The sequence below is a fragment of the Orbicella faveolata genome, unplaced genomic scaffold, assembly GCF_042242905.1.
Source record: "Orbicella faveolata isolate gen_17 unplaced genomic scaffold, um_ofav_v1 contig_1, whole genome shotgun sequence".
Taxonomy (NCBI): domain Eukaryota; kingdom Metazoa; phylum Cnidaria; class Anthozoa; order Scleractinia; family Merulinidae; genus Orbicella; species Orbicella faveolata.
Genome location: NW_028301536.1, coordinates 24,832,501 through 24,845,834, shown reverse-complemented (window position 1 = coordinate 24,845,834; position 13,334 = coordinate 24,832,501). Strand labels below are relative to the sequence as shown.

General features: G+C 37.1%; 2 protein-coding genes and 1 long non-coding RNA gene across 3 annotated transcripts; 2 read left to right on the top strand and 1 right to left on the bottom strand.

The window, feature by feature from the left end:
- The first annotated feature begins 2,624 nt into the window (after positions 1-2,624).
- Positions 2,625-5,282, top strand: LOC110066392 (histamine H2 receptor-like). Its single transcript, XM_020773617.2, has one exon. The coding sequence runs from the start codon at positions 2,876-2,878 to the stop codon at positions 3,872-3,874; it is 999 nt and encodes a 332-aa protein (XP_020629276.2). The 5' UTR covers positions 2,625-2,875; the 3' UTR covers positions 3,875-5,282.
- A 670-nt stretch (positions 5,283-5,952) lies between these two features.
- Positions 5,953-6,759, top strand: LOC149118502 (uncharacterized). The gene is made up of 2 exons (XR_016209494.1): positions 5,953-6,365; positions 6,450-6,759. It is a non-coding gene; the product is annotated as an uncharacterized LOC149118502 (long non-coding RNA).
- A 2,917-nt stretch (positions 6,760-9,676) lies between these two features.
- Positions 9,677-10,922, bottom strand: LOC149118501 (uncharacterized). The gene is made up of 2 exons (XM_089296940.1): positions 10,769-10,922; positions 9,677-9,998 (listed from the first exon to the last, which is right to left on the bottom strand). Exons 1-2 carry the CDS (start codon positions 10,818-10,820, stop codon positions 9,751-9,753), a joined length of 300 nt encoding a protein of 99 aa, XP_089153066.1. The 5' UTR covers positions 10,821-10,922; the 3' UTR covers positions 9,677-9,750.
- Between the last annotated feature and the right edge of the window lie 2,412 nt (positions 10,923-13,334).

Here is a 13,334-nt window from a genome sequence, read left to right as displayed (position 1 = left end):
CAGTTGAGCTGATTGTAGCGCCATGTTACATCGCCTACACATTTTGGCTTGATACAAACTTCACCATTCTGGTTATGTGTTATAATTTGTTACTATATGCCTCATATAGTAACACAATGACATTTGATCGATACATCGCTATAACAAGACCTCTTCGGTACGTATCTTGACGCAAAATTCGATGGTGTTAAGGCTGATTGCTGTGGCCTGGGGCGTGCGTGTTATAATAACGCTTTTGCCACTGTCTTGGATGTTTCTCACATCAGACGAGCAGCAACAGCGGGCTCAACAAATTTACAAAGGGTTTGTTCTTGTATCATTTGAAATTGTTCCTTGTATCGTCATGCTGTTAATAACTTATATACACTTATTTTCCATTGTAAGAAATCGAAATCGCTACATAAAAGCTTTACAACTGCAAGTGGTAAATCGCTATAATTTAAATAGCGTAAGCAGACGAGGCAGAGAACATGAAAAATCAATTGTTCATGTGCTTGTCGTTGTAGTAATCCTGTCCGAAATATTTTGGGTACTATCAGTATATCGGGCATTCTGTGAATATTTTAAACTTTGTCTAATTTCGATAGCACTTGTTCAGATTTCGCGCTTATTTCTCTTCTTGAACTGTGCTGTCAATGTTTTCGTGTACGCCTTTCTTAAGAGCGATATTAGACAGGAAATGAAAAAGTTACTTAGGTTTAATTTGTAATTCGGTATGTTTTGTACTTTGTACACACCTAGAAAACTATGTTATATTATTACATCATAGTTGGCCTACACTGGAGCGACTTCTGTTTAACGATATTTTTGGCGATTTATTTGATTTCAATGGATATTCGCTCAAAATAGCAAAATGTTATGTATGTATATATAATAACCCTGATGAAAAAAAAAACCCTATGATGATTTGTTTCAACTGTTGTAGTCCCCTCTGAAAGGTAACGGAATTTTATATCAGGTACATTAATTTCCCATTTTACATTTAATTACACTGAGGTTTTTAAATTAGTTTTTTGATAACATCAAGCGCCCTAGCATGTAAAAATAAACCACCTACCACACCATTAAACATATATTCTAGGGAGGGGGTAAGGTTAATAGAGACTAGCGATATACTATTTGAACACCGAGTGTCACTATTGGAGTGCGAATCCTGCGTCGACTCCCACGGAAGAAAACGACCTTGACTTTCTGCTTAAACAATTTTTCAATTATTTGTTTAGTACAGAAATATCACGAAAGATCATGAAGTATCACTGGCTAGCCCATGTAAAAGTTCAAGCAGGAGAGTGCTACAAATCATTGTCGGCTATCACACTGTACCGTGAAAAAAATCAATATTAACTGGTAGTTATACCTAAAAGGAGCGTTTTCTCATCCTGAAAAAATTCTTTTACCTCTTGCCGTGCCAGATAACTTATACATATTTTAAAACTGACAGTCTGTCCTCATCAATATCCTGAAGCGAACGGATGAGTTTGATTGTATTGGGATATATCCCTCATCATCATGTCGGTCTTTTTTAGACTGTTCTTCCAGGTAAACAATTTAAACGGAAACAACGTGTGTTTGTTTTTTTTTTTGGATCGACCAAGACTACATCCCTCTATCCGTTTTAAGAAACAAAGCTTTCCAGGAGCTTCAGTAAGTGAATACCCAGTCCCTAAGATAAGGAGATCTGCTGATAGTAAACTTTGGCTCAATTTTCAGAAGATCGCGCCGTTCTTGACCAATATTATAACTGCAAATATAATACGGAAAATGATATCTGTAATTAGAAACCAACGTGTTTTTATTTTTTGTCAAACAAGATTACGTGTACACCCCCCTATCCAGACGTTTCAGTATGTGAATGCAGTAAAATTTAACTCAAAGAAAGTTTCTTTTTCTTTCATTATCGGTATTACACATACAAATTGAAATCCTTGATTTGGCTGTAATTAGCGATTTCAAACTAAGAAGCAACGTGGTTGTTTTGTGTGTCTTAACTAAGAATATCCAATGCATTTTGTAAGTAACAGAGACAGCTTTCGAGAAGTTTCAGCAAGTAAATGCAGTAAAATTTGACACAAAGGTTTATTTTTCGTTTTTGATCAATATTGATCATACAAACTGAATATTAATACATCAAGCGAAATCCTTGATTTAGCTGTAATTAGCAATTTCAAACTAAGAAAGATAGTTTTCGCCTTTTTTCGTTTTAATCCTTAATCGCAAGTAACGCAATAAGATATGTTACTTTAGACGCAAAAGCAATCTCTGCACTACGTTTTCAATTCAGTTTATACAAAGTTGACACTTTGTCAGATTGGGAAAACAAAGCCTGGAAAAGAGCAGTCAAGTGTAGATAAGACAAAACGAAATGGTTCAATTTTGATAATTAAAAACGGTTAATACTACTCTTTCGTTTTTTGGATTATATTAATGTTGGTTAGTGAAGACCAGTAAAAAAAATGCTCAACAAAAGCCGGCAAGGACAAGAAAAAAGCAAACTTGAAAATAAAATAAGAAACTTTAATTTTGTTTGCCATATTTCATAAAAGCATTCTAACTCAGGCAGCTGTATTTACTTAAGAAGCAATATTAAGCTTGAGATAAGGTTCCATACGTCAACCATTAATCCTAAAGAAAATGACTACGACCAATCGTAACATTGGAACTCGACCTGCAAGATCTAAAATTATGATTGCTACGTGCTCGTTCTTATAAAGAAAGACGTAGCTTCAAGGTTCTTAGGACGCACAGCTCAAAACTCTACCTTCTTTAGGGTACAATTCGCCACAAGGGCTCGTTTTCCCCTGAAAAATATTCTTCAGTCTAGGAGCATCAGCGCTTAAGACTTTGATTTCTTCGAAGAAGTATTTTGATCATCAACATGGATGGAAACAATCAAACTTTACCTGTTAATGCAACCAACACTTCAATTCTTGAAGGACAAAATGAGGCTCCTACTGGGATCTGGTTTTGGTTCATAATGGGCACGATTGGTGTCGTCGCTTTCTTCGGCAACACTCTGGTCATTTTGTTAATCGCAACTCGTCGAAGACTTCAAACAACTTGTAACAGCTTCATTTTGTCTCTTTCATTCTCTGACTTGTTGACTGCCATCACGACAATTCCAGGATCTTTTGTTTGCGATTTCGGAGTCCAATGCTCGCCAATTTTCTATACCATGTGTAGTTTCTTCATTTGTGCTTCGGTAGGGAATGTTTGCACCATGACAGGAGACCGATTCTGCCGAGTCGTGTATCCGTTACGATATCCTGTGCTAATGTCTCCAAAACGAGTCGTTGTAACTATCGGGATAGGATGGACTTTGCCCATCTTTCTGCAACTCATACCAGAACTTTATATTTTTTTGAGCCCAACCATGCTCAAGTCCAACCAAAATGCTCAAAGCATTTTCAATGTTATACAAATGTTTACATTTGCCATTTTGCCTTGCATAGGACTTTTGCTTGTCTATGCGAAGATATCGCGTATTACTTTGAAGCATTCGAGGCGTCAACGAGTTCAAGTGGAGCAAATTAGTAGAAACTCGCGTATATCGCAACAAATGGCCAAACAGGTGACTCGAAAGTCTTTTTCCGTTCTTGTTCTTGGTATGGTAATATTTTTCTTCGTTCTTTGCTGGTCTTTCTCGATCTACAGGGGAATTTGTAATAGCTTCTCACTATGTAAAGTGCAACATTCCTTGGTCTTGGTTTCGAGGATTTTTTTGGTTGCCAATACTGCAGCTGACCCAGTTGTGTACGCGATTCTGAAGCAAGACATCAGAAGGGAGGTGGTTCGCACGTTCTCGACAAGAAACCGCATACGAGGACGAGATCTGGGTTTAACGGAGACTCGGATTGCCGGCCAGTCCTACATGTAGCAGTTATAGTTCCGTCTCGCAAAACTAAGACTACATGAGTAAACGGCAATACCTCAGACCTCTGAAGTTGCAGTTCCTGTAGCGGACTAGCTGTGTTTTAGAATATTTTAAAGTATTCGTCATTGCTAATTGCATTAAGTTGATATTAGAGAAAGGTGTATATATTTCTAGAAGAATTGCTGCTTATTTAATTCTTTTTAAATAACCTGCTTTAATATTCTAAGAGGGAAGGACAAGGTGGTGAGCTTTTGATTAGCAATAGAAATACAAATTGAGTGATCGTATCTTTCACTTTGCGCCTAATGTCGGTAACTGACGAACAACATAAAGCTTTATCTACACTTTACGTCCGTTTCTGTCAAAAAAAAAAAAAACTACTTGAGCCTTATTGTTGACATTAGTGGCCAATGGGCAAAAAAAGAGCCAGAAAAAAAGCAGGAAAGCTCACGACAAGAATAAACAATATTTAAAAAAATAAGCACACGCTGCATAATTGATAAAGATAAAATAATTCAGTAGTCTCCTCAGAGAATACACGCTGTCTTACAAATATTATTTTTCACAGTTATTCTGGTTTTCGATTAAGGTATGTGAGGAAACGTTTTGCTTATTTTCTGGCAGTTTTTAAGCTTCCAAGTAGGATGGCTGAGAAAAAGTGTCGAAGTGGAAATTCACCAAATGTAAATTAGTGCATTTTCCTAGTAATATAAAATAGGGACCTTTCGTCATGTTTGGTTAAAACCAGATGACTTTTCCATGGAACCCAGATTGAGACAAGTATATTTACCCAAATTTACCTTTCTTTTAACATCTGTTTATCGTGAAAGCCATTTTGACGGAAGACAGAAAATAACAGTAAATTATAACTCTGCTTTGTAACGACAAGTAAGGACTTTGTGACAAGGCGTTTTGCAGATAGTTGAAATGATTCAAAAGCATGCGTCGACCTGACTTCGTTAAAAATCATTTATCACAATCCTTACTTGGACTTTGAATAGGTTACTATATTACCTACTTGAGAAACACATAACCCAAAGACATATTTATTTATTCAACTTCGCCTAACTTTTAAAAATATATCTCAACGTACTTATTTGGTGTTCTAAGATGATCTGTAACTCATTCTTTCTAAAATAGTTTGGATACAATGTAAATTGTCAGACGATGGCTAGGTAATTGTCCCGCGTAAAAGGGCACGAGCATAAATTTGCTTCTAACGTGGTCATGATCTGATAGTAGAATTTAGACGAATGATTAAAAAGGCAAAGAGAACGAGAGTTACAATTTCGCTCTCTCAAAAAGATGAAAGAAGATTATATTCCACTGCTAGTTTTCAAATGTCAGTATAGCCAAGAGGTTGGTTGTTAAGTTTGCTTTATCTCCAATAAAAGGAACTGTGCAGAACCTTGATCTGTAAACTATTTTATTTCATGTGGCATATATCCTGAAAAAGTTTTTTGTTTGTTTGGGGTTTTTTTGTGATAAAACGAAAAAAAGATCCGATCATTGCGTTTTGAAGCATCACTGGTCCAAGGGAAGGTCGAGGGCGACTGGATCAATGTTTTATTTTCAGAGCTGGCTGGGCACCGGATTCTACGGATCAATGCCGGATTTTCTCTAAAATAAATGAACTAGGGTTTCACTCCTATTTTTGACATCTTATATCTATTTTAGACAATGGGCAATAAGGGGAATTTTATTTCAGAGCTACACAGTCAAAGCATGATTTAGTAACTTTGACCAGAGAACTATAGTAAGATAGGTACAAACGGAACAGAGCTAAAAAATCCATCCATTACAGCATCACATCCACACTCTCACGGCCACAGTCCGTCACACCCTCTTTTGAGCGGGCATAACTGCGTGAGTTTAATCTGTAAAAAAATCCAAAAATCGTTCAATGCAAGTATCGTACACATAGATTTATGGGCATCGAAACAAATTTCGTACTTCAGTTCTTACATCCCTTTTTAACAGGGTACACACAACTGGGTTAAGAGCAGAGATTGTGTAGATAAAAAGTAATGACAAATGGTCTATAACAATTTCGTCTACAGGACATTCAAAATAATGTCGGCATAGTGATTTATAGATATCAAACGTCCAGCAGATGACAAACAGAATAACGACAGCCCCAATGACTTTTACGGATCTCTCTTGCATTCGCAGTCTCGAGTTAGGAATTATCCTGGCCTTGCGAGCTTGGTTAAATCTCAACTGAGCAAGCTGCGCCGCCGTGTTGGTCTTCGCAGTTTTCGAGCGGTATGCAGTTTTTGCATGTGCATAAACAACAAAATAACTGGTGGTAGAAACTCAAAGAGGATTAGCATAGCTATAGCTGCCGTGTGGATCTTCTTGGCTTGGTCTTGAACTTCAGTGGAGACCTGACCATGCCAGAAAAAAGGCAAACATGCGAGTATTGCAGGGAAAACCCAAGAACTGGCCAAGTGCATGCACAATCCCAAAGTATCAATCAAACGTCATCATGCAGGTATTGGCGATAAAAATAACAAGAAATGTATTAAAGACAGAGTAAAACACTGCGTTGTTACAAGAAATTCCTTTCTGTTGGCAGATGAAAGATAATGAAGAAAGAAGGAGTCCAACAAAAAAATTCGCCACGGATAACGACAACACAAACCAGTTACAAGTGATTTGGAGATTTCGTCTCTCTAAGATAAGGAAAATAACAAGGCCATTGCCAGGCACTGTTAGCAGTATCCAATACCAAGCAGGCTGCTCCGCAGGGCTATCACTCCAGTGTTTTTCAGTTAAATTTGTCAGATTGCTAGCGAAATCAACTGCCATTCCTTTGATTGTACCAGAAACTCATCAAAGCTACCTTCAAAATGAAAGCAAAATAAAAAACTGAAGATTTGCAGTGAGGGATTTCAGTTGTAAGCTTTATATTATCATCGACATTCATTCATATTAGCTGTACCACGAGTTTCAGTCGATTCAGACAAACAGTGGTCATGTGTATACAAGATGAAAGAACGGTCACTTAAGAAAATGACCAAAACCCGCCCTAATGCTCATCACTCCGACCGGGTTCAGCAGGGGCCAAATGATATCGATGATCGTTACACGTGTACATGTTAAGAAAAGTAAATCGAAAAGAAACAGTTACGCACCTTACGTAATTGAGTTTACAGAGAGTAACTTTTGGGATTCAAGTTTTATTTTAAATAGAAAGTGAATCACCGCAGGCTACCGACTGCAAAAAAAAAAAGACTGATACACGTAAACTAACAGCATGAAGACAAAACAAAACTGCATGAAAACAAAACAAATCTGCTTAAATTAAATCTCCGAAACTGCCCAGTAGATTTTTTGATATTATCAAGCCATGTTATGGAGCGAGCTAAAACGTAATTAATGTTTCCTTTTGTTATACCGATGTTTGTTAACTTGCGGCATGGGAAGAGAGCGAGAAACCGCCAATAACTATTTACACAAGAAAGCGGCTTTTCAAAGACGTTTTTGTGATGGTAATAATCATAGGAACTGAAGAAATAACATTTTACTAGAATTAAACGCAAAAAATTAAGATTGAAATCAAATAATAATTGCGGTTGGAAGAGGTAGTGTTAATCCCACTTAGAAACATGAAATATTCTACAAGACTTAAAAATCGTCAAATATTGTTTGTTTTTTCATCGATCAAGACGTGAATATAATGTAAATGATTCACCATCTTAGTGTTATAAGGTTTATCCTTTCTTTCCTTTTCATTAATTCAGCGCTGAATTCAGTAAAGTTATACCTGTAAGAGTGCGTCGGCTGTCGCTTTTTTTTTTTTTTTTTTTGATTTAGGTAAAACGGATTGTCGGAACGTAATGTTTCAACAATATGAATATTATTGGTTATATCCCTAACGAATCACAGGGTTCGTTGCTATGTGAGAGTAATCATTTCAAATAGGTTTTTTTCCAAAGCACATGTGACATTATCTGTTTTCTCTTCACTATTTTTCTTCCTCTATTGCGTGTTATAGTTTGTTCCGCTCCGGCTTTAGTCTCGAATTTAAATTTGTCGTTTACGTGTTGTAGAAACTTATAAGTTACAAGCATCAAAATTTAAAGTGTCCAGTCAATGTTTCTAGGGATTTTTCAAGAGAGAGTTTTGAATTTTTTTTCTCTTGTTTAAATCTCTACGACGTATTAAGCCAAAGCTTCAAGACGGTAATTAGTGCAAAATTCCAAGCGTCCTGTTGCGAAATTACTAACATAATCTTAAATTACCGGAAAAACCCCTGCACAATCATATATTTGTGAAGTAAATATGAGGGGCAGATATCTTTTTTAATCAGCTGGTTTATTTAGATAATCTATTTACTTTTCTTATGATTCTTTACAGAATGGAGCGCAGGTTTAAGCTAGGTAATAATGCTACTAACTAATCAATGTTATTTACTTATAAAATTTGTGTTTTAGGATCAGAGCACATCATTTTATAACTCAGGATGACCGATTTTTGATGCCATACTTCAAGAAGCACGTACCACACGTCACGAATGGCCTTATTCCGGCTTTATTCTATCTTTTTCGGTGGCCGATTGCTTTTTTTAAAAAAATTAAACGAATTAATTCATTAATGCTCTAAGCATTGCTCTTAGCAACGACGATACAGTGTATTGATGGATATAAATAACTTTTCCTTTTTCCGTTGTTTTCTTTTTTGGCTCACACAACTTGTCTCGTTTGATGTAGATCCCTGGTGGCTATATCGCAAAATGTTTGAATATCACTTTTAGCTATATTATGTAAATGTTCATATGTCCTTTTATTATGTTTCATATCTTTCAATATTCAAACACCTTTTTGGAACGAATGCTCATAGAAAAAAATGATCATTAAGACGGACTAAAATGAAAATGTATCTTTCATAATCCATGATAATATTAGTAATAATAGCAAAACATAATGACGTGAAATATAACTCTTGTTGCAGGTAAAAGAACTGAGCGTTTGGTTATCAATCCATTTTGCTATTAATGAAGAGAACTCCTAGTTCCTATGTCTGGTACATCGATAAAGCTTACTGAAGGTTACAGCACGTATCCCAGGATCAGGTTACCCGTGCAGTAGTGTCAAGCACGTAAACCTTCCTGGTGCTTTGTGTGCTTTTCTTTGAATATTTCAGTTGATTGAACCTTATTTAGGCAAATAACACGAGATGGTTCAATTACAGCTCCATGTGATTGGCTTGTTCCAGACTCTCTAACGCGAGAGCGAGAAAAGACGAGTTGGCCTGGAGAGAGTATATACGAACGTAGTGCATTCATTTTTGTACTTACAACGTCGCAAGTTTGTCTCGCTTTTAACAAACAAGAATTTCACCTTCTAAGTACATGTGTGATTAAAAATTGGGTTAAATGTAGTGATTGTGGGCCGCGAAGGGTTGTTTCCAATATGTTGCATTTCCCCTGGCTTGCAAACTCAAACCGATTTCAGCCTGTTGTTTCATGCGCACTTCACGCGCTTTACAAAGATTTTTAGCTCTGATGTAATCTGCGATCAGGCTGTTTTTTGTTGTTGTTGTTGTTGTTGTTGTTGTTGTTGTTTTGGTTAGCTCTGATGCCATATAATTTTGAATCGAAGGCGATGAAGAAGATCTCAGCGACAGCAAAAATCAATATAAGTAAGAGTCGCATTGATTTTACATCTTTAACATTATAATCATCACCATCATCATCGTCATCATCTATTTTGCAATATGATTTGCCACAAAACACTGCTAGATACAAGAGAAAGACAAGATACCCCAAAATCGCTGAAATCGGATTAAACACAATATATCTTACTCTAAGAACTGTTCAGTTTTATTGATTAATTAAACGCTTCTTGCTTTTAATGCACTAACGAGCTGTTTCTTCAAATCTCTCCTCCATTGCAAAGATCACTATTACAGCAGTTGTATTCGCAATCTTCCTTATCTTTGCAGAATTGGCTGCACACCGACTCCTCACTACAGGTTCTTCGATGATACTTCGGCTTTCCTTTGGGCTTCTCTTCCATTGTTACGCATCGCCATCCGGGCTCACAATAACGTACTTCCTGATGATTGGTGCACTGAGACCAAGAGGCAGATTCGGGGCATTCATAGCACGACAGGCACTCGCCTAGGAGATGGAACAGTATTCTAGAATGGCACTACAGAAGAACTTTGACAAATCATGATAATATGACCAAATTCAATCGTTTGAAAATCCACGATAGACGTTTTAATGGGTGAACTGATGGTCGGTAGTATAGGCTTGGAATTTCGTTTACCAAATAAAGCTTACATTGGCCCACTAAACCAAGATCGACGAAGTCATCATCATGATCATTTATTTGGCTTGCAAACGTATGTGCAGCTTGGCCAAATCAGTATTACTTCATTTAAAATTCAATCAGCTTTTTCTTAAAGCTGAAAGCTTGCTGTACTGGGAGAGTGTACTACATTTTACCACTTTGGTAAAGCAGACAAGTATGGAGGCAATTGATCATGTAAAAACTGGATATGGCACCCGAGTTGTGAACAGTTTGCGGTGTGGCAAATTACAATAACAAAAGCAGAAATGTATCACAAAGTTTCTCAAATTAATAATTTCACGACTGAATATTAGCCCGACACCTCTTGGAGAAGGATGATATTTGGCATGACTTAGAGGAAAAAAAACTCGGCCTGATGAGTCAGAAATTGGCTCTACCATGTCGTAACAACATTTTCATTTCTCTAGCTATAATTTTCTGTATGTTTTAGGGTTTCGACTTTGCGATATCTTTTAGCTTCTTTTTATTTCACAGTGGTAAAATATATTTCAAATTTCTACATTTTTACCACGTAAAAAGAAAATGAATGAATACTTAGACACCCTTGTAAGCCTGAATAATCGAGATCACTCACCGTATTGCAGCATCAATGATGCGAGACAAAACAAGGTGATGAACCCCTTCATGGTAATTATAGTCTTCCCTGTTCTTGTTATCTTTACTCCAGTTGATTCAAAGTGAAGGTTTTATTATTAACAGTGAACTTTTTAATTTCGTCAATAAGCACTAAAGACTGGTTAAATCGTCCTTAAGTTGACAAAAGCTGCACTCGAAGACTTGCTAATGCAATCTGATTGTCTCAATGTCCCCTGACTCTTTATTGTGTGTATCTTTGGCAAGAAGAACCTATTCAATATATTTCGTTGAAAGGATATGTTTAAACAAGGTTAATTTCACTCCTCAGCTGCCCAAACAAAATTAAGAGATGGGCCATGACTTGAGCAGAAAAAGATCTTTGACTTGTTTTTCTTTGGATGCTTTGACTACGATTCGTACGAAAACTATGTCCAATCTTTGTTCTTCAGTATCACAGTTGCTGTCTTGCGATCAAAGGCCGTCGTTTATATCATCTTTTACGATACAAAACTAATTAATGACCATTAATTAAAATAACGCTGAATTTTTAATGACTATTTTATTAGATGAATGACATATTATAAATTAATTAATCATTTCATAAAAAGATTTAAATTGTGTTGTCAGTTGCATCGATAGCTTTGTGATATTACGAACAGTACCCCAGGTTATCCTCCGACATTTCTTTTCTCTAGTTTAAATCGCTGACGAATAAAATTACGCCATTGTGATTGGCATACTGGGGGGCAATTTATCGTTAATTTTTAATTTGCACTACATTGCAAATTAACAAGCGCGCGTTCGTAATTTTCTCAGTCATATGATTGCGGAGCTCCGGCGGTCCGAAGGGCCCCGAAGGACCGCCAAGTGGAGCACCATAACTATGGGAACAGAACCACGAGCAGGCGTAGAAATAGAAACCCATGCAACTCTTTTTTCATGGTCAACCTGGCTAGCGGCATGGATCGCGGACGCGTGCGCCCAACGTCGACGACGACCTCGCACAACATTGCGGCCATCCAGCTAATACCAAGTCATGCAGTCTTGGTTTACAGCATATGTCTTTGATATTGGACATCCATTTTATGATCAACTGACACCTGTCAAAGCAAGCTATCCGCTGACCAGTACCAGGTGACCATATCGCGGGCCCAGGTTAAGAGCTCGTCAAGGTCATGTGCTTTTTTGAAAATGACCCCTGACCAAATACTGGCTTTCGACAGGATCGCGGGCTCGTGTCAGGTTTATTTGTTGCAATTAGGGCGACGACCAGGGCCAGGTTGTTCGGAAAATGGTTAACGCTAACCCAGGATTAAAAGTTGATCGATGTATAACTTTTTCTTGCATACAAATGTTTTCACTGCTTTTTGGTCATGGGCTGCGTTTTAGTTTGAGATCATTCAAACTCAAAACAGAAGGCCAAACAATATAAACAGAAAACCTCACAAAAACTCAACAACCTTGCAAAACTCAAATCAAAATTCTCGCTTATCCTGTGTTGCCTTAATCAGGCTTAAAACAACCCGGCCCAGGAGCTCTGCTTTTAGGCTTGGCTAAATCTATTTAGTATAATTTCCAGTAGTCAATATAAATATTGAACATTCTGATTGGTCGAAAAGCTCATCGTACGACGCTATATTCACCCCGCTAAAGCTTGGTTACTAAGCTCGCCATCTTTGCCATCTCGGCAAGTAAACATGACGGACAGTTGCTGAATGAAGTTTTTATTTATTCGCAATACATCGCTCCAAGTTCAGAATATTTGAAAGGATGGAGAATTTTCAAAATGACTGCTGTCGCCCTTGGACCAGAAATCTTTCGAAGAACTTGTATTCAAGACTTTTAAGAATCGTAAACGCAGTGATTGCGTCGATCGCCAGCAGGTCAGATCGATTGACCGAAATTTATATTCCTCAAGCTAAAGCTATTCATTTTTAGACGATGATGACAACTGTTAATGAAGTCAACAACGATAAAACAAAGGTACCGGATGAATTTATTTTTTCGTAATGTTTCGCTCGTTTGTTTTACTGTCGAACTGGATGAGTAAATTGATCGACAATCGATGTACATGTAAGCTTATTACTAAAACTCCGGCCGCATACGTGTATGCACACGATCAATTGCGTCTGTGTTTTTATGTTTTAGTCGTTATTTTGTAGACCTTGATATTCACCTGTAAAAATTATACTAAAACAATTTTTCGCCTTTGGCGAATAATTGTTAAATATTATCTTGATATCTACACAAAAACTACCAAACTAACTACATAAAACGTTATGCGACCAGAAAATTTCAAGATGGCGGCCATATTACACTAAAATGGCCCTTCTTTGGACTTCTCTTCTCAACCCATAAAAGAGATGGGCTTCTAATATAGAGAGATGAAGTTCCAGGCGAAAATACACTGTGTTGATGTAACGACAAAAACTACCAAATTTCTAAGAAAAACGGTATTAGACCGGAAATCTTGGGTCTCCTTTCATGATGACGGCCATATTGCACTTCCTTTTAAGATGGCGGCCATATTAGACTTACCCGACTGTTGCTTCACATCATCCTCT